Source organism: Patiria miniata, unplaced genomic scaffold, assembly GCF_015706575.1.
Source record: "Patiria miniata isolate m_02_andy unplaced genomic scaffold, ASM1570657v1 HiC_scaffold_24, whole genome shotgun sequence".
Lineage (NCBI taxonomy): Eukaryota > Metazoa > Echinodermata > Asteroidea > Valvatida > Asterinidae > Patiria > Patiria miniata.
The window spans coordinates 22,239,390-22,262,461 of record NW_024037063.1 but is presented as its reverse complement, the minus strand read 5'-3'; the positions used below and the strand labels follow the sequence as shown (position 1 = coordinate 22,262,461).

The 23,072-nt window shown below is 40.5% G+C and overlaps 1 protein-coding gene across 3 annotated transcripts in view; it reads right to left on the bottom strand.

Moving 5' to 3' along the window:
* Positions 1–314: 314 nt before the first annotated feature.
* Positions 315–23,072, bottom strand: part of LOC119732417 (ketosamine-3-kinase-like) — a 49,987-nt gene continuing 27,229 nt past the window's right edge. For 2 of the 3 annotated variants that reach the window (XM_038205916.1, XM_038205918.1), the window contains 6 exons: positions 18,737–18,817; positions 4,017–4,180; positions 2,854–3,041; positions 2,113–2,272; positions 1,229–1,316; positions 315–947 (listed from right to left, as the gene is read on the bottom strand). In XM_038205916.1, the coding sequence (XP_038061844.1) occupies positions 1,299–1,316; positions 2,113–2,272; positions 2,854–3,041; positions 4,017–4,157 (507 nt within the window). In that variant the 5' untranslated portion in view covers positions 4,158–4,180; positions 18,737–18,817 and the 3' untranslated portion in view covers positions 315–947; positions 1,229–1,298. Of the gene's footprint in view, positions 948–1,228; positions 1,317–2,112; positions 2,273–2,853; positions 3,042–4,016; positions 4,181–4,922; positions 5,050–18,736; positions 18,818–23,072 lie in introns of those variants that run through there. The other variant, XM_038205917.1, reaches the window with a different exon arrangement.

Here is a 23,072-nt window from a genome sequence, read left to right as displayed (position 1 = left end):
AGGAGAAATGACCTTGTGTATATAATAAGAATAAAAAATGATATCGCTCTGGTAGACAAATCTCCTTGTACGATTATTTTTTTCTTCTATCGACAGTGACACAAAGGCACACCATACATCGTTCCAAAATGTAGCATTTCTGTATGATAATGTACAATTGCATAGCAGCTGCTATCTGGTAGAAGCTCCGCAATCACACTTTTATAAATCAAGAAATGTAGGCCTATAACAATAAACAGGCTTCTGTTGTGAGGATTCAAAGCCACAGGTATATGAACTTCGGGCAACTAAAACAAAATAAATAAAATTTAAAATCTATTTTCATATTAACGAATATTTATTTCAAATTTGTAGACAAAGAAAAACAATAAAAGACAAAACAATATTTCAGACAAGAAATAAAGTAATTAAAAGAAATGAATTAAAAGTCAAAATGAAATTAAAATAAACAAAAGGAAAATTATAGAGAGGTTTTCCAACATAAACAAAAATCATAAAAACTATGGAGGACCACAGAACTGTATTAATTAATGACTAACAAGACAATATGAATCCCCATCGAGGGACCATAATGCATCTGCAAGTAAACTCATCACCCCAGATCAACTAGGGTCAAACAAATTCACTAACTCAAGTTTTGGTCACTTCTTTACGACCAATTTCTCTGGCTACAATGGCATATTTAATAATTGTTGACTGTTAACATTTTGACTGTGATGTGTGATATGGAGTTGTTTTAACACCTGAGGGGCTCATAGCACTTGCAGGCGAATAATTCTTTTGTAATACTAAATTGTTTTGTTAACAACCCTTTATATAGGATTGTTACTTACTACGAAAGAAATACATTAAATCACTGCAATGTAATCTTTTGATAGCTGCAAGCTTCCCTGCCGGACATGCATTGAGCGGTTGTAGTTCTCAGTTGCAAAGTGCGCGGGCAAGCCCTTAAACAAACAAACAAACAAACAAACAAACAAAAGTAACTTGAAAGTCAGTAGACATTATTGTCTACCCTCTCGGTTTGATAATAAAGAAAACGTCTGATTCTTAAGTATAAAAGTATTCTTAATTATAAAAATATATATAATGGGACCTGAATCTCGTTTAGGTAAATTTGGTCCATCCCCTACCACCCACCACCCAACAGAGACAGATATGACATCATTAGAATTAACACAACTTCCCACATCCCTCCGTAATGAGAACGCAATAGGACCTTGCTTACCTTGAAGACATTTTTTTAGTGGCATCATTTGATGATGGATTTCATGGTTGAAATAGTCGACTGTCTGTACTCAGATCCGAAATGATTCCTGCAGTAAAAAAAAAACAACACAAAATGTTCCTTCCTTGTATATACTTTCCAGGACAAACTCCTTCTATTTTGGTGCTCTTAGGAGCTCTTTACAAAGCATTAGATTAAGGTAACTAGTGATGTGAATCCTTCTAGGACAGTAAAGTAGGCACATGTACTTCAGTGATACGGAAGCTAGAAATCTAGATAATTATGCATAAAGAAGACGTCTAGTAAACTGCAATGTAACCTAGAAGACTGCCATAGCTAAACGTCACGCATCCACTCATATGGGTTGCGCAAAATGATATAATGTTTCCATGAATTTTTCCTTTGGAATATCAATTTTTCAATTAAAACTTTTTCATGACTTTCAATGATTTTCCATGACTGTGGGAACCCTGGCTAATACATACAAATCAAACCTGCCAACTGACCCCAGCAAGCTCAGTGGTAGAGTGGTAAGACGTCTGCACTAGAAGCATGAGATCATGGGTTCGAGTCCCACCCGAGAAGCTTGTGAATTTTTCTCGCAAGCCGTCGGGCAGCACTGAGCATAAGGTGCTTATAAAAATTACCAGTGAAAGGAAAAAAAACACTAGAGCTAGCACAAGGGGATCAGGCAGGCAACTATTTAATTGGACATTGCAGGGTTGATGTTTGTTCAAAGTTTCAAGTTTATACCATGGACTGTTTAGAAGAATTAGAAGAAAGGTCGCTGAGGATTATCATTCAACTGTAAATGAAGATGAAGATAACATAAGAAATAGAGCCGTGATATGTGATGTAGAGGGTAGCAAAGGACATCAACTCACCACCCAATCATCGCACCATTCGTTGTCCTGAGGGACGATGCCGCAACAGGTGGCAACAGGGAAACCAAACCTGGTGACACACTCCACGTCACAACCCCCTCCGACCCGAATCTCATTGGCTACCTTTTGCTTCATTAGTTCCTCGTTGAACAGGTGCATCCTGGCAAAAAAGGCAAGCAAATAATAACACATTGACGATAGTTAATCGTTTCCAAATTGGATGAGGTTTCATAACTGTGAAAGGATACAAAACACTAGACTAATTCATTAAGCCACGCCCTACACTGTTCTGACCAATCACAGCCGTGATGAACATGCGTAAGGCAGCTGCATAGTGCAGTGTGGCATTGGAGAGACGCACACGTTTTTGCCCGAGTGTGCAGTGGGCGGGGCCTAATGGATCAGTCTATAAGAAGGAAAGATTGCTTAGCATGTTAACATGCTGCAACAGCTAGTACCAGTTTAACATTTTGAATAGCAACCAGTTACAACTTAGTAAATATCTTTTTGTTTACGCTTAGCATATTTGTGTGCCAAAAACCTTTCAATCCTGGGTTTAGCCCTTCAATGCATGTAGTAAATTGACATCTCTCCAATGCAAAACATCCTCATACAAAATGCCTAACAGCTCAGGAACAGGCCATCACTGACAGTTAATCTAATAAAGAAAACTAAACCAAGCAGCTTCCACACAATTTTACCAAGTGTTTAGAATGTTCTAATAAGTAATTTGATGCCAACCTGGCCAGTTGTTCACCCAGCTTGGCAGCGTACGTACTCAAGCCCCTCATGTCCAGGTGCTCCATGGCAAGCACAGCGCCCTCTGTTGTCGGGTGATCCATCACCTTCATGGGTTTGGGAACTCGGACCGTGTCTGTGGCAATGATTGCCTCCAAGCTTGCGAGCTCACCATCAAACATTACCTTCGCCTGGAAATACCAGAGAAGATATCTGAGAGAATCAAACACTAAAAACAAGTTAGATTTTATATATTTTGGGGTGTATGGAGTTGCAGATGAAATCAATTAACATTACCAGCCTTGGCACTAGGCTAGAAACCATCCTTCACAATCCTCAAATGCCTGCAAGTACATATATTGTATTCAGCCTCAATCCTCCAAAATCCTCCATTATTTCTTGACTTTGTTCTGCATAGGGGTGACAACTGCCTCAATTCTTCCAAATTCTCCAACAATCACCATTATTACGATGAGGGTGTGCTGATGATAAACAAAAGCAGTGTGGATACATGGTATCCAGTATATTGTACTGTGGGCCCCAATTTTGATCATCCTACAGGGCCCTATTATGGATCTACCAAAGTAATTGAAAATACAAAGCAAAAATTACAACTCTAAAGAATATATCAATGACAAACATAAATAGCAGTTGGAGGGGAGCTAAATGAGATAAAATACAGAACTTACAAATTCAGGCACAGCAGTACAGGCCTATCTACCAGTACTCATTTTTCACATAAATATACAAAACAACTTGCACGGGCAACGCCCAGTATCAAAGTCCACCACAGGCCGAAGACAACCAGGGTTTTTATAGTGAAAGTGCTCACGCATAAAGGAATTCCTTAACAACAAAACATTTCTTATAAAACAAAAAGTAACCCACTTGAGAAAGTATTTCATGAACAATAGAGATCCCAACCTGGGGTGGAGGGCCAGGGCTCTAATCCACTTAATCTACTTAAGAGAACAGAGGCTCTTAATCCCCTGCAGAGGAAGGGCTTTTAATAATCCCAGTAGTGTACTTGTAATATTAAGGTTAATCCACTTGACGGTCACATCAGCGGTTCTTCTTGGTGAGGCCATAAGAAATTTAGAGGAATTAAAATAATGCCAGACATGCTGTTCACACACCTGGTACAGATGGTTATATTTTTACAATACCTCTTTCTTTTTGTTGATCTTGGCGAAGATCTGGCCCTTGTCAGTATTGTATCCTAACCCGTCACTGATCCAACCTTCCCCTTGCTGACCATTGGCCTCGACAAAGCTCAGTCCAAGTTCCCGCTTCAGTAACGCTTCCATCGCTCAGGTAACTTTGATCTTGTCTGAAAAACAAAGACAACTCTTTATTGGGCAAAGTAAAGCATTTAACCACTGTCTCATCCTTTTCCCTTCCAATCTCCTTTTGTATTCAAGTTTTGTTTAAAATTCATACATTTGCAATATACTTTGGAAATACATTGCCAATATACGTATTGTTTTCTTATTTGTTGCTAACAAACTTGTAGTTATGTTGAAAGGGTGACTGCTGGCTCCTTTGGACACAATTTTGCATCAGCAAGAAAGGGTTTTTGAAATACTTCTTCTATTCTGATATTTTGGTCATTTAAATAGGGAAGAGGGAGCTCTGCGCCTATTTTATCTACGACAATGGAGGGAAAAAATGTTGCAACCTGACGCCACTTCAGCGGTTGTGTACAAAGTCTATGGAGAGTCAAGAAAATTTTCCCAAGTATTTCCTAACAAAATTGGAAATGATTCTCAGTGCCAGATTCATGTCTTATCAATATCATTTTTGCAATGACTGACCTTCATTGAGATGATAGGATTGGGCCTATATGCAGAAAAAAAGCAGCGTCAGGTTGCAACATTTTTTTTCCCAGTGGAGAAATAAAACACTTTGCAAATATTGATTTCCTCACAAACCAATTCGTCCGAAAACTCGGCTAGCCTGCAGTGCTGTTTCAGTTTAAAATAGAATTCCAATAAAAATTCCTTCAAATAACACAAATAGATCAACACGGAACGAAAATACACTTCGAATGTTTCGAGCTTTTGTTTTATTACCAACGTTACAGTGCGGGAGTTTCTCGTTTTAAGTCCAAAATGTAAATCGGCCTTCAAACTTCAGCAGACGAATTTCGTTCCATGGGAGTCGCCATGTTGAATTCTCCCTTGACAGCAAATGTGACAAGCGCCCCCAATCGGCCAATGAGTGAATCAGCGCATGCACAGGTGGATTCGAACCACCCCGTGTTACCCCGTGTACGCCATAAAATCTCAAAGGAAATGTCGGTTTTCAAGAATATATTTCAATTATTTTGAAATCAATCCAAAATAGCTCGAAGAAGACACACAATTTACCCAATTAAAATCTGCTTAGTTGTTAAATAAACAAAAAATCGATGTTGCTATTTTTACAGATCGAAGTTGACCGTTGCGCGCATGCGTTGCCAATCGAATGATTCTTGAACTTTATGTCCTTTAAAACAAATCGTCCAGAGCCATGAATCAGAAAGAAAAATTAAATCTACTTCAATAAAAATGAAAACTTAATTGAAAATAATACTTCTAAATCATACTTTTAAATCATACTTCTAATGAAACATAAGGCAATTATTGTATGTGCCTGCCGTTAACACGCTAGAACTTGTTGCCTTTTTTTCTTCCTTAAAACGACTCTGCCAACTACGTCTGTTCGATTTGCCAAGGGAACCAATTTTCTTTATCCCCCACTGTTTTATTGATTTGTGAACAATCTACAAATCTTCTCCAGCACGACCTTAAACTTTTCTTAGCCCCGGAAAATGTGATTCGATCAATATTTCTCCGGGAGTATTGCGGCGAGCAACTGCCTCCCATCAACAGACATAAAACGATCACTCGATTGCTGTCAATTTCCCTTCCTCTTTATGTTCGCTCCAGTAAATCACAGGGTTTTTTTTTCGATCTAACGCTGCTTTCTCAGAATTGAATTGCCGGTCAAGCGTATAAAATTACCAATAAATTGCCACCTACGCTTATGAGGTCGGTATAGTTTATGCCGCACTGTGAGCCTCAGTTTACATGGGAGAACGGATCAGACAAATGTTTTCAATTTCGGATAAATAAACCACAAATTTGGCAAAGTACAGACGCCTGTAAGTGGCTTTCGGAAAACAAAACTTTTGTTTTGGTGTCAGCACGGCCGCAAGAGGGCGCATGTCATAGGCACCATAACCTCAACAGCTGTTCAAATATCACAATAGTGGTAAATTAAGGGACGGGGCGTGGAGGGGGCGGACTTGGAGGGGGAAAATCGGGAAGAGCATTCAATAATGTAATAATTATCGGAAACTGGATAATTGAATATTTTCTCCAACTTTTGTCAGTCTATCATGTACACTCACTGTGTACGAGTGTACATCTGTTTCACAAAAGTAATATCAACAAAGAAGAAAACAAAACTGAACGAAATCAAATGCAAGCAACAAAAAATAGCAAAAGGAAAAACAATCCCCGTCTCTTCACAACTCCCCCCCCCCCAAAAAAAAAAAATAAAATAAAAGAGGGAATAAAAGAAGCAGCAACACATATGGGCGATTCCAGTGTCACTCGCATGGCACTTTTTTGCATCCTTTTTCAATCTTAGTGGTGTACTTCTTACGAAAAAGAGAATTACTCTTTCATTTTTGGTTTGGAAATACTCAATATCTAAGGCTTTAACCCTATATGGAATAATGAAAAATTTAAGGATCCTATTATGAGCATGGCACTGTTGGAAAAAAATGTCACTCGCATTTCGTCATAAGGACATGCCAAAAATTGTCTTAGTTTTAATTGAAAAGTCTCCTCAAACCAAACGCACCACAACCAAATGGTTATATGAACTAGATATTTACCATACTGAAGTATAAATGAGGGCAACAAATATCTTCAACAACTAACTGTTTTTAAGTTAGGGGGAAAAGTGTCGTCACTCGCATTTCAGTCACTCGCATTTCAGTTTGTCAACTAACTAAGTTATTATCAAAATGAAGCTTTTCCTCTACAATTCTTATCAAATCTGGGCTTTGTCTTTTCAAACAACCTACAAAGTTGTTTAAAAAGACTCAAAATATTAATTACAATGGAAAAAAAGTGTTTTCTGAAATATTTACAAATGTACTGTAATTTAGTGATCCGCAGCCGCAAAGGCACTAGCTTTCTAGTTTCTGCAGTCCCGATCCCATGCCTATTAGTTATTAAACAGTGAATTGTGTTCATCCACTCATGTACTATTTCAATGAACTCACAACCTTAGCAGCAGGAGCATGAATTATTTCACCAAAATTGACTTTCAACAGTTAACTTACAAGTTTTATTTGTGTAGGATCGGACTGTTCATATAGATATAAAACTTGGAACTGTTCCTATGGAGATACAATGCATCATGGGTACCATAAATGATGCCTGCCTTCTATAGATCTACGAAAATATGCATACTTAGTGCATGCACAATGTACTATGCATTTCCCTCAATATTACCATCTAAGAGCTTCTCTGTCTGCATTCTTATAATAAAAAGTGATACCGCCAGTCGCATTTCATTTGTCACTCGCATTTCATTTGTCACTCGCATTTCAAATTTCAAGGGCTCTCTATTATAATGTGCTGGGTTTTTGGTTTTAATACTTGTTGCTTTTATACTTGGTATAGGTGGGAGAAGCAAATTATCAATTGTCAGCAATATAATCACTACCAGTTTAAAATAATAATAAAAAAGAGATCTTTTCGTCACTGGCATTTCATATGGCTAAGTGTCAACAGCTGTGCACCTGCAAAAGTCATGGGCAGATTTTTATTTTATTGTTTTTAAGGTATAAAGTCATACTACTAAATTGCATAATAAGTTTGTTACTAATGCTTTTTCCAAGAAAAATATGCAAACAAATGAAAATGCACATAAAGTAGTACATTTTATAAGCCAAACATCACCAGGAAGAAACGTGACATATTTCATAGAAAACGATGAAAATTTGACTAAAAAAGTTTATATCCTGGTCCTTACATCTATTAGCAATAACTTCAAAATGAAAAGAAAGTTCAGGAATGAATTTGATTTTTTGGGTTTATCATGTTCCTGTTTTCTTGGAATTGCCCATGTGTATTCATTCCAATTATGGAATGAATTTGAAGTTGTGTCAAAATAAGCATTTAAAATAAATCAGAAATAACCCTGTTTTATGGAAGCCTATAAATAGTTGAATGTAATAATAATATTGTTCAAAAACATAATTATGTACTTGTATAAACAGTGCTTATCCTGATGCGATGCAGTCAAAGCGTTCGGTAGACATGAAAGAGAATAAGGTCAGAATTTGTTGACGCATGGAATTGAGCCTTCGACAAACTATAAACAGCAATAATTCCATGCATTTGCAATACATAATCAAACAGGGAGGCGTTAAATAAGAAGGCACAACGCGAGACTAAACATTCCCAAAGGGCTCGATCGAGGAGGGGGTAAAAAGGCCACTTTCGTGCGCATACATTAGCACTGGAACGGCCAAATGCCGTAAACAAATTCCGACAAACATCATTTCATATTCCGTCTATCATGTCTTTGATGATGGGGGAATTTTCAGCGGGAGAGGGTCTGTGAATGACGCAAGGTTACACCTCTGGGGAAGCGTCTTGAAGAGTCGTGAATACGGAAACGGCAAGATGTGTCATGCGCAACCGGCCTGCCCCAATGACAATTAACTGTACTGCTAAGTGTTCCAAGAGGCAAACAAACCGTCTTGACATTTTCTGGTCTGTTATTTCTCACCTTCCGTTTGCCCCGTTACGATACAAGATTGTCTTCGGGTGCCAAAAAGCAATTTATTTCCCGCAAGCCCCCTTGCAGAGAAATTTGGAAATGCACTATAAAGCAGAGAACTATATAGGACGACGTATACCCAAACAAAACATCAACAAAATAAGATAAGACCATGGTTGATTATTTCGCTCGATAAAAAGACAGAAGTATAACTGTATTTAACAAAAAGCTGACAAAACAATACGAAAAAAAAACAATAGGAAAAATATATTCAAGTAACAAGACAAGCCTAATTGGTCCTAGAAAGCCGCCAATCTATTTGATTGGCTGAGAGTCTTAAGGCCAGATTTCACAGGAGTCCAAATTTCATATGACATCGGTTTATCCATTATGGGGCAATCCTATACGATAGCACTGCCCAGGTCACACGTGAGAATCAGTCGGTCAGTCAGTCACTGAGTCAGTCATTGAGATAGATGCAAAAGAGCAAGGACACCGGGATGACCTTCTTAGAAAACTTAGTGAGAGTGCAGGTTGACATCAGGGGCAAAATAATGAATGAGGATTAACCACAAATGAAAGGTGGAATTACGTTTTGACATGAATGCATTTTACGCTAAGCCATGTCTGCTCAGTCAGGCGAAATAGGCCACGTGTCGCGAGATTTGATTCCCGAGTGATCCTTCGCATTACTCGCGTACTAGACACGCCTCAGCTGATAACGCCACGGAAGCAATCAATACAAAATGTCTCCTCTCATTGATGGGGGCAAACCTTGGATAACTGCCAAGTTTGCGTGAATGTCATTCATAAAAATCAACGTGGACACATGTGCCAGCGTTTCGGCGTATTCCATCCATTAAGTCGCCCGGCTACATTCGCTTAACTCGCGAGCTGAGCAGTAGTAATTTGAAAAGGTTATAGTGGGTCGATAGCAACATCGACCTTACGGTGAACTCAGCAAAAGGTCTTGAAAGTTTAAAGGATAAAACGAGCGAGAAATATACCTGTATAGTAAAAAAAAACAAAGGCTGGTTATTTTTTGTCTTTTAAGAGAGTCTTTGCTACAATGTCAGATGACAAACTTGTCTAGGCAAATAGTTGTTCTGGTACCTCACTGACTGACTGACTAACTTGACTGATCGTCGCCTGAAGCCGGGCAGTGCTATCGTATAGGATTACACTGCGCCCACGATGCATGGACAAAATCCGTCCCATTGTGTACACCAGATGAATGAAAAGACTTTCTGTGAAAAGTTTTTCTGTGAATAGCCGGCTCAATTGAAATAGAATTTTGAAAAGTTGAATAAAGAAAGTGAATGTATTGAGCGGGGCTTGAACCTGCGACCTCCGGATAATTCATAGTCAGTATCCCTGTGTGAACCAGCTCTACTTGGTTGGCTACCTAGTTTAGAAATCCCGGCTAAACTCTGAAATCACCCTACAAAATCCACGCTAGATTTATATTTTTGTTTTATTTATTACATGTACTCTATTTTTATAGCGCAATACTCGTCCAATATTGAGACCTCACAACGTTATTTTAACACCGTAGTATAGTTTGTATACAGTGTATCTGAAAGTACAAATCCCTTATGTGCCACACACGATTTAACACAGGGAAGATGAGGTGTGCGTTATCGGCTGCCACACTAAATAAAAAATAGTGGGTTGGATTTGATAAAATGGGACTTTCTTTGCGGAGGTGGTGGGTGGGGGAGGGATACAAATTCACAGGAATTGGTCACATTTTACTCTCATGAGTTTGGTTTTCTGAGAATGTTGTATTTGTGGCGGGTTTAGTCGAGGTAACGGACTAAAGGGCTATCTTGAACCATAAGCCACAGAATGAAAATCGAAAGAGCTAATGAACAAAACGATCTTTATCATTTTCTCCAAATTCTGGGAAGGCAATTTTGCCTTTCCTGTTTTAACAGGAAACCAGGAAATGTGGACAATAATAACATTTGGCATGTTAAAATAAAACAAAACAAAACATTTCCGGTAATGTCGGCTTGTTTTAACTTTGATTTGGAAAAAGGGACTAACCTACAACAGACTATGTGTTAAAACAACACAATGTGATGGCACAGATGATGCTTGGTTTAAGAAAATGAGAACAGGCAACCAAACCAACAATCTTGTGATGTATATTGCTACTGCATGACCTAATTTTGCTAAGTACCAAATGAACCATTAACCCTAGCAGTCCTGAATCCTCCAATTTCAATATAATTTTGCACACCCCCTAGGGAGTTAGGGTTAATGATCCTTTTAGTCTCAACAGCTCTAGATTCGGCCCTGTTTTTGCTGGTCCAAGAGGGCCAGCCTAGTGTTCTCTTTGCACCTATCTGTAGTGACTGCCTGACCGACCGACCGACCGACTGACTCCCTAATTCTGTCTGTCTCCCCGACACGTCCGTCTGACTGCTTGACTGACTCCCCGAGTCTGTCTGCATGTCTCCCCGAGTGACTGACTGACTGACGGAGTTTGTCTGATAGACTGACCGACTCACTCCCCCTTGTCCATTACACTTGCATAAGCCTGTCCGTTTTCATTGAGCACTAACTAGACACCTTCGACCATAGACATATAGTCTTGTTTTTCTAATAATCTATTTTTGCAATTTTGGTGCAAATTATTTTAAAGCAATATCTTAGGCCTGAAAGATTGGTTCTGCCTCCCTGCAAACATAACCTCGCCCACCCCTTCCTGAGGTAAATGTCGTTTTGTAATTTGCCACCTTTCGTTGGTTCTGAATGACTGGCGCCGACGCTAATGTCCAACGCACACCGTGTTGCCTTTGTTCCCATCAAAACGGGGGGAAATATATAACAAATTTATGACTGCAATTAATCTTCTTGCCTATTAAGATTTAATGAGGGGGATGGCATGTATTTTGACTGTACACGAACAACGGAAACTCGTCCCTACGGATTGGCGAGTTGCATATAATAATCCGCGTCGGTAGAGAAATCAATTTATGTGCACTGAAATTAATCCGAAAAAAATTCTGCCCGTTTCCCCCCAAAATGACGAGCTTTATTATGGTCATTAAAAAGATGGACCGCTGTCAGCCCGATTGCATATAATAATATCTTGTTCGTGAATAATTTATCTTTGATTGGACATAAAGTGCGCGCACGCAGCTCTAGCGGTGTTTTTTTTTTTTTTTGGAGCACGAACTGCACATTGCAAAGCAAATTTACGTCGCGTTTTGGGACCAATAACAAAATGGGGTGCTGTGTAGCACTAATGAAGAATATAAACTTTAGTAGTGCTCAACCAGTTATTGCTTTGCCGACTTGTTGGACATTTTGTCCTTCTTCAGGGTGTATTGCATGGTTGCAAGGTTGCAAGGTTGCGTATTGTGACCAGTTGCCGCGTATAAGTTCAATGAATTTCGTGGGGGTGTGACGTCATTGCTAGTGGCACAATGGCGCGAACCAGGCAAGGATTTCGGAGGTGAATGTCAAGTTAAGTGTCATGTATGTTTCATCATTCCAGAGAGCAGAACTGTCGTCGTGGCTGCTTTTATTGCGCTAATTTGAAGGAGAAATTTAATTGTGACACTTTTGTCTCGCGTGGCGATGTTACCATTCAGCCCGAACATTCTTCTCCAAAACAGTCATGGGTTGACCATGAAAATTAGGACAGAAATATCATATTTGTCATAATTATAAAGTACAATTATATTAAATAGTCTCGATGGTCTCAAAGGCCAGTGTAGTGTCCTCTTTGTACCTATCTCGCTGACTGACTGTCACTTGTGATCTGGGCAGTGCTATCGTATAGGATTACTCCGTAATGCCAATGAATGGGCTAAATCCTGCCCATTGTGCAGACCCAATGTATGAAAAGGCTTCCATTTCATAGCCATTCTTAACCCTAATAAAAGGGCAAGGGGGGCAATCCCCCCCCCCCTCAGCTTTTTCCGAGATAGCCTTGAAACTTTTTTTTTCGCGACCCAAGCTGTTATGACTTTTTAGCCTCGAGCCTTGCGCATCTTTTGATACCAAAAACACAAAAATCGGACCACGGCTTTCCGCGCAGCGAAAATTTTTCCGGCGCTATTCGTCGTGAAGACTGAATTTTCCCATATACGTCGTGTACACAGAGCAGAATTACCATTCATACATAATTTTATGCATAATCAATTAGCCATAATTCCAAAAACCCTTTGACCTAGAGTCATGAAATTTCTTGGGTATGTTCATGATGAGTTGCTCTATGCATGTACCGAGTTTCAAAATTTTTCGTCTTTCGATGGCCGAGATCTTAGGGGGCGGAATCCGCCCCCCCCCGGCTGAGAGATGGTCAAAATAACCCCGCCCTTTTAGGGTTAATCAATTGAATATATTTAATATATGAGATTAGCTTCACCAGACTAGCCTTAGTCTTATTTAAGAATTTCTTATTTCACTTCACTTTTATTTTTGTTGTGAACGTCAACGCGTACTTTATAAAGGAGGTCATATCGTGTTCATAATCAAGAAAAATGGAAGGAATATCCCGACTGACAAGTGAAAGGAGAAATTTGGAAATGAAATTCAGACTCCTTAGCTGTACTGCGCATGCCTAAGTGAAGATACAGGTCACGTGTGAGGGTTAGAGATCATAGGTATTGAAGAGACCAGATTTCATAGGAGTCCAAAGTTTATATGACAACTGTTATTTGCAAAATGGAAGATAATGTAAATGTAGTCTGTTTTGGTATCCTAACTGACGGGCTAAGTGCGTTTGGGCTTAAAGCTGAACGCTGCATTGATCAATTTTTCCCTTTGGTAAACAGTGGAATGACAATCGTACAACGATGTGTATAGCTTGGGACGAGCACGTAACACAGTAACAACGACAAATAATGCACTCCGGATTTTTTCACCCGTACAATGTTAGTGTCGTATAGAATAAAGGTCACGTTAGGTGGCTTTTTTGGCGTGGGAGGATGGTAAAACAAAGGGATTTTTTTCCTGGTGTGATTGACTTTGCATTTTCTGCATTTACACTCGAGTTGTGCCAGTGATTGTATATCTGTGCGAAAAAAAAAGATGTTCTGACAATTAGGGAAAGTTCGGTTTGAAATGTATTATATGTATGACAATATTGACTGGAGACTGATGTTAACCTGTGGCCTTCGGAACGCCGTACCGTCGCTCTACCAACTGAGCTATACCCTTCCTTCCTTCCTTGAAAGTGCAGCCTGATAATAACGCACTGCCAGAAACACAGGGGCGAACCCCTTCTCTTAGCGATAAGTGTTACTGCATGGGCTATTTTACGTGCATTATACGGCACGGGACCGACGGCTGTACGCCCATCCGAAGGACGAAGCAATAATGGTTAAGTGTCTTGCTTAAGAACACAAGTGCCAAGACCGGGACTCGAACCCACACTCTGCTGATCAGAAACACCAGAGTTTGAGTCCGGTGCTCTTAACCGCTAGCGCTCGCTCGGCCCTGTCTTGGCGATCCTCAATAGTTCGCAAGGTCGCTTGTTCGAGTCCCTTCGACAAACAGGTACAAAGCACAGACAAGTAAGACCGACATATTTTAAGCCAAGAATATCTGCCCACTGTACGAAATTTCCCATCTATGGTAGACGGACCCGTATCATGATATATCACCGAACATAAATAATCGGCATTTAAGAACGCTCTTATTAGTAAACTAAATCACAGCGCTTACAGTATTATTATTACCCCTGATCATTGGGCCAATGAAACATTCCAAATACCATCTCAGCTCCCTGGGGAGTATACAGCTCGATGCTGCCTGTTAGGCGCAAGCAAGCTTATTCAATCACAATAACAATCTCTGCCCTCACAGGTATACATTTACTCCTGGGTGGAGAGAAGCAATGAGTGACAAAGTGCCTTGCCCAAGGGCACACGCACCATGACCCCGGCTGGACTGGAACCCACAACCCCCAGCTTTACCCACCGACCACGAATCCAGTGCCCTTAACCACGAGGCCACAGCACTCCACATTAACCCCATTCACAGTGCACAGAGCCCATCGCACCAGTTTTAAGCGAAAGACGGTGATCAATTTGGCGATACAACAGCTGCCTGTATGACTCCCCTTAAAAAAGACCCACACTTCTAAGAATTTGCTTCCAAATTTGTCGGTTGATGATTTGCCCGGGATCCTTGTGGGGAGCGCGCCTGTCACTCGGCTAAAATTAGCCGTTTTTTTCACGCCCAAAGCGGCCAACCGTTTCAGATTATGTGTCAGTTTGCGTTGTAACCTCTCTCTTTAATGCGCGGCTGAAGTACGGAGGCGTTTACGAGGAGGTTATTTTTTCCAGAAAACTGCGATGCCTTGCGTTTTTTTGTAGACTTTTAGATGTTTGGGTATTATGATGTTCAAGCACATAACGAGACATGGGTATATACTCTAGTAAACAACACCCACTACAAAAATGTCTCTCTATGGGGCTGTTTTTACTTCGCTGGACGTCACAAGTTGTAGTTGACACTTGGATAAGTTGTTTACCAAATACAATCCTAATACGATATCGCAGCCAGAGGAGTGTTTTTTTAACCCTCAGGATTGACACAATAATCTTGAAATTAATCACTGATTCAGTGCTGATGCATCGTCATCAGAAGTCAAGTACTCGGAGCAATGTTCGTTTACCCAGTTTGTGACGTCACGTGAGATGTTTTGGACGGACCTGATTACGGCTTTGAGATGACAATAATGATTGGTTTATTCGTCCGTATAGTCGAGGTATGATTTTCATATGACCCTATGTCAACGATATAAGTTAGCCTAGACTGGTTATCGGTCCCTCCATTGTCCTTCTGAATTCGAATGTAGCGACAAGTATAGCTAGCAATGAATGCTATATGAAAAATATATGCAGGACTAGCCTAAATGTCTGATTCCCGCACCCTAAATACAAAATCACAACAATAATGCTAGCGCGCAACCAGTCTATTGCAAGGCAACAAGGCTACTAATGTGCAGCTTGTGTGGTGAGAATCTTCGAATTTTGCTGAATTAGAAAGTGTCATACTGCGCACGCGCAGAGGTGATCCAATCAATGGAATGGGAACTTGCTACCGGTCCCCATGTTTCATGGGGGCGGGGACCAGTCTAAAGTTAGCCGTGTAATATTGTTTTGGCTTCTAGACACCAGACCAATGGCAGTACAGCGGCACAGTGTTATTCTTCGATAGCGACAGTCGATTGACAACACCGAAATTCGTAATAATGGGAGTGGTATAGCTTCAAGTCTAGCATAAAATCTCCTTTTAAACCGTTTTTCTTCAACCCCCCCCCCCCCCCCCCGGTTCGTTAATTTGATTGATTTACCAAAACGTGAGGCTGAAAGCCGGTTGATCCTGCATGACAATGATCCATTACAAGTCGTCCGTTCCGAATTTGAAGATTCCTGTACCCCCTGAGGGGATTCCCCCTTGAAATATACCACCAATTCGGTGGGAGTGTAGCGTGTCAGAATGCTAGCGATTACGGGGGATAATGCGCCCCGAGCCCCCATCGCGACCGCGTTCGTGGCCTGCTCAAAAGACCGCGCGTTGCATGCGCGCGAGGAGTAAATTCATTAGCGGGGTGCCGGATATATACATCAAAAATTGATCATCTTGGCTCGTCAGCAACAAGCCGCCGGTTCCCTGGGGGATGAGCAGCCATTAAGGGCTCTCCATCAGATCGCTGCTTGCTGCTGAATTATTAGTCCGATTTTATTTCTCCAGGCAGGGGAAAGTGGGCAGGGAACAGTGATGAATTGGGTAGTCGTTCGGATGTCGAGCTAGCTATCACGGGCTCTGTTCTCTGTATACGCCGGGTTGGGGCGGATCGTGTTGTTGGCCCGATTGTCTGTTTGTTGTCTGAGAGTGTTTGTCCTTTTTTTCTGATTATCGTCAAGTTTACCGTTGGGGGCGCCCTAGTTAAAAAAAAAAAAGCACACGAATGGTAGATGAATGTACATCTTTAATGAGCAAGAGTATGTACGTACGTGTGTAGTTTGTCTGAAATCTTTTGAACAAAGCGATGAGGTACGCATAGATTAGTTTCGAGGCGTAGTTTGTGGATGCTGGCAAATAAGACCAGTACCTACTGCTGTTAAAGACTTCGATTGCGTCTTCAGCGAAGACTACGGTGACAATCAAGACAGATGCGTGCAAATTGACGCCTGTGGCCAAAAGAGAAGTCGAAAGTGGCCCTTTGGTAAAAAAGGGTCTCAGGTCTTTATTCATCTACATCAAACCTTATTAAAGGGGCATCAAATAATGAAAGATGGCTATGACCCGCTAGAGGTGGCCATTATGACAATCTGACAAAGTGGTGCCGATCTTTTATTCATTCTGGTTAATTATTTGGATCGTTCTTGATAAACCCGCAAGGTGTCTGACCTATTTTGTGTGAAAGTTCGTTTGGGACAATGGAAGAGTACAAACAACATGGTGGTGGCAAGTATGGAACACTGCCTTAATTATTATTGGTGTTAGTACGAAAGTTCAAAACACACAAATGTCATTGTGAAATCTAGGACGACTCGATAAAATCAAGGGGCTCAATTCGGCAGCAAATCCAACTGGGTAAGGGGAGGGGGTGGCGGAATTTGCATTTCACTATCGACACTACCGCACCAGCTTTTAGATTTTTTTTCTCAAGAAAGTTCCCAAATAATTGGCCACTTTTTTCATTTTTTTTTCAGTTCTGCTATTTTTTCTCTCTTCACAGGAGATTTATAAATCATTCAGATCTCGGACTTCTAATGGTAACACCAACTCAATTTAGACCATAAAGCATCAACATGATCCGCAAACCTGATATTATTTGCCGGCCACTGTTCCCCGTAAAAAAAACTCGACACCAATCACCAGACCGCGAGGAAGCTAATGAAAAACGGCTCGCTATTTGTTTTATCTAATTAATTTCCCGTGGCAGCGGGACAGGGTCGACTGCGCGCTATGGGATCGACGGACCGCGTAATACACCGCATGACAGAAACCCCGGTTTAACGGAACAGCTACACTGCTAAGAAGGAAAAGTTGCAAACAAGCTAAGAAAATTGTTTATATAGCGAAAATCAGCTAGGGACCACTCACAAGGTAGAAAAATTACATGACGGTTTATTCGTTAACCTTTGGTAGGCCGTTTGTTCTTAGTAAGTTTATTAATTTGCCGGAATTAAACAGGGCTAATGATAATCACAAGCGACGCAAGAAGGGGAGCTGGGTCAGCGCTGTGGTGCTTCCCTCGCCTTCCACCTCTAAGACCCGGGTTCGAATCCCGCCCTGGCAAACGAGGCCTGTGCCGAATATATACCAAATATCCGATCATCAACCGAGTATCCGATCATCCATCGAATATCCGATCATCCATCGAATATCCGAATAGCATTTTAACCAAAAAAAAAAAGAAAAAAGGTGAGCAGTCTCGAAAAGATGACGAAAAACATCCGCGATGTAATTTTTATTCGTACAAGTTCAGTGGTTGTATTGTTGGTCAAATGCCACAGTGGACAGCCACTTTTAATACATGAATGAGTTGAGAGCTTCTATGAGGAATATTAACCCTAATGTTCATCTTTAAAATCTATCCAATATCAGCTAGTTAGCTATCTCGAAAATAATATATCGATACATACACAGTATTGGTAAAAATATTTTTTATTTAATGTCAATTTCGAATGTCCAAATATTAATGTTCGAACATTCGAATATTCGATCAAATGCAAGTCCCAATAATTGAATGATAAATTATTTGAAAAATGCACAACACAATTTATTGGCAAACGTGAACGAGTTGCAGAGATGCGAATTCCACGGGTTTTCCCCGAGTTGTCTTCCACCTCTAACACTGAATATTTCTTCACCGTCTTCTCGCCAATATGGGACATTCACGCGTGATCTTGTAAACTCTCGATAATATTGCCTGGAAAAACAAACACCCATATGAAACTTGGTTTCATCAGGTTTGAAGTCGTGTCCGGGTAATTCTGAAGAACACTGGGATTCATCACTAGAGAGAAAGAAATGGGATATGCAATCTGCAACTCAAGAGAATAGTTGCATTCCAGTGGTCCCAGGTTCAACTCCAAATTGAATTGTTTTGGAAACTTACCTATGCAGAGATATATTGGTGTATTCTTCTCGCCAATGTGGGACACTCACGCGTGATCTTGTGAACCCTCACTAATATTGCCTGGAAAATAAAACGCACAATAAGTTTTCATACAAAATCATTTTAAATACGGTGTAGTGTGACATGTTGACTCTATGAAATAAAGACTCCTTAATTGTATTGCGCATGCCTAAGTGAAGATAATCAGTACAGCGACAGGGTTAGAATCAATATAAGGTTAAAAGAGACCGGATTTCGAAGAGTCAAAATTTCATATGACACCAAGACCTCATTTTAAAAGTCAAAAGATATATTTTTAAAATTAATCAGATAACTCTCAACGGCCTTTTTTTTAAGTAACAACTTGTGAACTCGGAGAGCCCTATATAACACTTGCTGAAATAATGTTTCATGATTCACTGGCAAATATTCTTCTGTTAGTGCCCCTTCACTGTTTGACGAGGTATATGAGGTAAGCACTCAATAGGGAGTTTTTTTTAAACACGGGACTGCGTTTTGAGTCAAAAAGATGTATTAACACAATCAGGCAAACTTGTGAACTCAGAGAGCCATGCATATAACGCCTACTAAAATAATATTTCATGATTCATCGGCAGATATTCTGATATTAGTGCCTCCTTTACTATTTGACTGGGGCGTATATATGCGTTATATACACCTCCCGAGGGTGTTTCTTTAGTAGCAAATAGCAAAGTACGAAGCCGACCCATCTTGCCTTGGGGATTACACCAAGGGATTAGCACGCCTTCAGGCGCTGACTCGTGTAAAGGATTAACATTTTAATGGACTCCGGAAATCAACCCGTAATGAGTCTAAGGGAATGAATAAGACACGTTGATTGGTAAGTCCTTCATCAACGCAAAGTGCTATCTACCATATGGTTGAAAATAGTATGATGTCTTCAAACATGTTGACGGTAAACCTGTGGCAAAATGATCCTAAATACTTCAACAAGCACTGTGAGTGTCTGGCCAACTTGAAGAATTCTAGACAATGTAGGTGTGACTTACACTGGGGAAATTCAAAATGCAATTTTAATTCTAGTTTTATCGAAAAAGTAGTACAGGAGGTGAGTACTTTGTGGTTGAGTTTACAACATTCAAATTAAATTGTGATGTCTTAACCCAATTTTGATACTTTGCTTGACGATATTATTATTGTTAGTGTTTGTCCAACTTGAAGAAATCGAAATACGTTGAGAGTGTTTTTTTTTTAAGATTTCCTTTTCAGAAAAGCTAGGCTAATCTGTGGTTGAGTTTCACATTCAATTAAAGCTGTGACGTCTTCAAACCTACTAACAATTTCATTATTATCGTTTGTGTTTGTATTTTGAAAAATCAACTCGATATTGGTTTGTCTTTTTAGATGAAATATTTATTTCCTTTCCAAAAACATGTACTTTGCGGTCAAGTTCATATATAAATAGGTTGGGTGAGAGACCACAAACCTTGCCGCACTTAGGTGGGTTTAAGACGAGGACTTTACTTTTTTGTCTGAAATCAAGTGGATCGTGGATGTATAGGATAAAGATACTTGACGTAGTACTGGTCAACGGGATGCGGGCAGATGGAATGTGGGCGGGGATAAACAGAGGGAAAAGAAACCGCGGGAAATCCTGTTAGAATATTCAGAGCAAACGGGGCTTGCAAAAAGGTCAGCGTGTATACACAACAAGATCGTCTGAGCTTTGTAGGACACGGGGTGGCATTTTGAAAAGGTGGTCTGTTGACGGTTGTCGCCATAATTACACATTTCGCTTATTAGGAGCTCCGAACTGGCATGGCTGGAGAAAAAGCGGAATTCGAGGTGAAGCTTCAAATATCAACTTACTACTTTATCGTTCAATGCCAATTTTTTTCTTGGCATCTAGGTTTTGTTTAAGTAGTAATCATCATGGTGAACAAGTGGTGGTTACTCACTTATTTTCAAATAGTAAAAACTGTGAGAGGAAAAGTCACTCCATCTCACTGAAACCAGGTACAAAACGATTTAGAGTGAAATTGATGCCATTGAATATTGCTTTTTCAATCTAAATCGACTGAAGTGATTCTTGATAGAGAAAAATCCGAGTGATTTTCCTTTAAATCGTCTGGTCCCGACCCTAGTCTTTGAAAATGAAAGAGTGGGCGTCTGACACAAGTCACTGGATCATCCACATGGAAGGTGTGCATAATATATTTAGAGGCTTTGGTCAAACACGGTCTAGAAATTGGAACAACTGGTTCCATTCCCGTGAGAATCTATCTTATTTTCACTGTTTTTTTTATTATCCTCTAGAAACACCATTAAAAACAGGTCGGTGCACGGTGTTATGCAGGTCATGTTTACACGGGGAAGCAAATATTGGTATGAGGGTGATTTGGGTACGCGGGGGAGTCAGGTTGACGCAGTGGTTAACTGTCCTCACCTTCCACCGCTGTGGCCTGGGTTCGATTCCTGTCCTGGTCCACATGTGGATTGGGTTATCAGTCCCTACCTGATTCTGTGATTTACCCCAGTATATTCTTCTGGGGTTTTCCTTCCGCCTTTAAAACTGTAATTTCTTCTCATTGTCTCCTCTCTACAGGTTTTTTTGCTGGCTTGCGAGCTACAGTTCCTAGGGCACTTGTGAGGAATCATTGGTTTCATTACCAAAACAAATAATGATAATAAAATTGTGAATTCTTTGAAATCCCAACTGTTTCTAATAAAATGGTGCGTAGGCATAAGGGTCGAAATGTGGTAGTTCTGTTTCCTATCTGAAAACCGATTCACAAGTCAGAATTTGATTTCAAGCCGTTCTATTAAACAACACCAATTTTATTACAGAACCTTACAACGTTGCAGGATTTAGCCTACAAATACACGTAAATAAACTATGGATATCAGTAAATGTTGGTTTTCAACAATCTACAATATTACACGAGACTTTCCTGTTTTGCACTGGCGCTCCATCATTAATTTTTAATGTAGTTTCAAGGGGTGACAGAAAAATAAGGCCTTGATCAAAATGATGCAGTGATGAGTGGTACATGTATTGCATGTGTTGCAAGATGTATGTCATGCGTCTTGGCAAGTAAACGGGTCAGAAACACGCAACACGTGCCGCACGCACGCAATGTAGGACCATAGCTCATGAGACATGGTAACCAGTCCATTAAGGTGGAAAATAACGAGGAAATACGACAATTTAGATGAAGTGGTACACAGCATGCCCGCGACATTGCAAGTGGCACTGGATGTGTCATACCATGGAGGAATAAGAACATCATACCTTGTAATGAATAAGATCTGAATATTCATATACAAAAAATATACACGACTTATGGTGTGCCAAATTCTCATAGACTCATCCTACCATTTCGTAGGGAGGGGCGGGGTCAGTGACGTAGAGAAGGGGGAGCACGCTCTGTATAGGCTTTTCCCTCTTGAACTCACTCGTAAATTGGAGGACAAAAAGAACTACAGTCGATTCTCGTTATAACAAACTCGTTCGGACCTAGCCAAATAATTATTGTTGTTATATCAGAATTTTGTATTAAGAGGAACATCAGTCCCATTCATTGTGCACATAAATGCACAGTCGGGACCAAGGGTTTATGTTTGTTATAACCAGAATTGTGTATTAACAGAGTTTGTACTAACGAGAGTCGAATATATTGTATATTGTTTGGGGCACGTTTGGTCTATGTGCATTGCATAGGATTCATGATCGTGAGGTTGTGGGTTCGAGCCCCGCCGTGGCCATGCGTGTTGTGCCCTTGATTAAGGCGCTTTACCTCAATTACTCCTCTCAACCAAGTTGTTAATTGGATACCGGCATTATTCAATGCTGGGAATGTAACAGACTCGCTGTGGAGGAGGTGTGGCGATTCCCCACATCAGCATTTCATGCATGAACACTATAGTCTGGCCCATTCGCTTCAATAGAGAGATGGCACTTCGTTCCTGTGAACACAGGTTCGTCCACTGGCCCTCAGATGATGTGGCTCAAAGTGCCCCCACTCCCCACCCCACCCCACCCCATCCCTGCTAACTAGACCATACAGATGCGCAAAGGGGCGGGACATGGTCGCACTGTCATTCTCAACAAAGTCATTACGTCAAATCCAAAGTTGGCAAGCTCGAGTCATCGGCTATATTCCTCCGCGTTAATGTTCCGGTGTCAACTATGACGGGCACATTTTCCCTCGAGATTGCCAGGTGCGTGTGTGGGCGGATTGGTCCGTGAGTCCGTGTGAAGACTGAGCGTGTTCCGGTGTAAATGGGGAATTGGATGGAGTGACATTTGTCAGGGCAAGGCGCGCCATACATTGTGTGAAAGTGCCGACAGAGT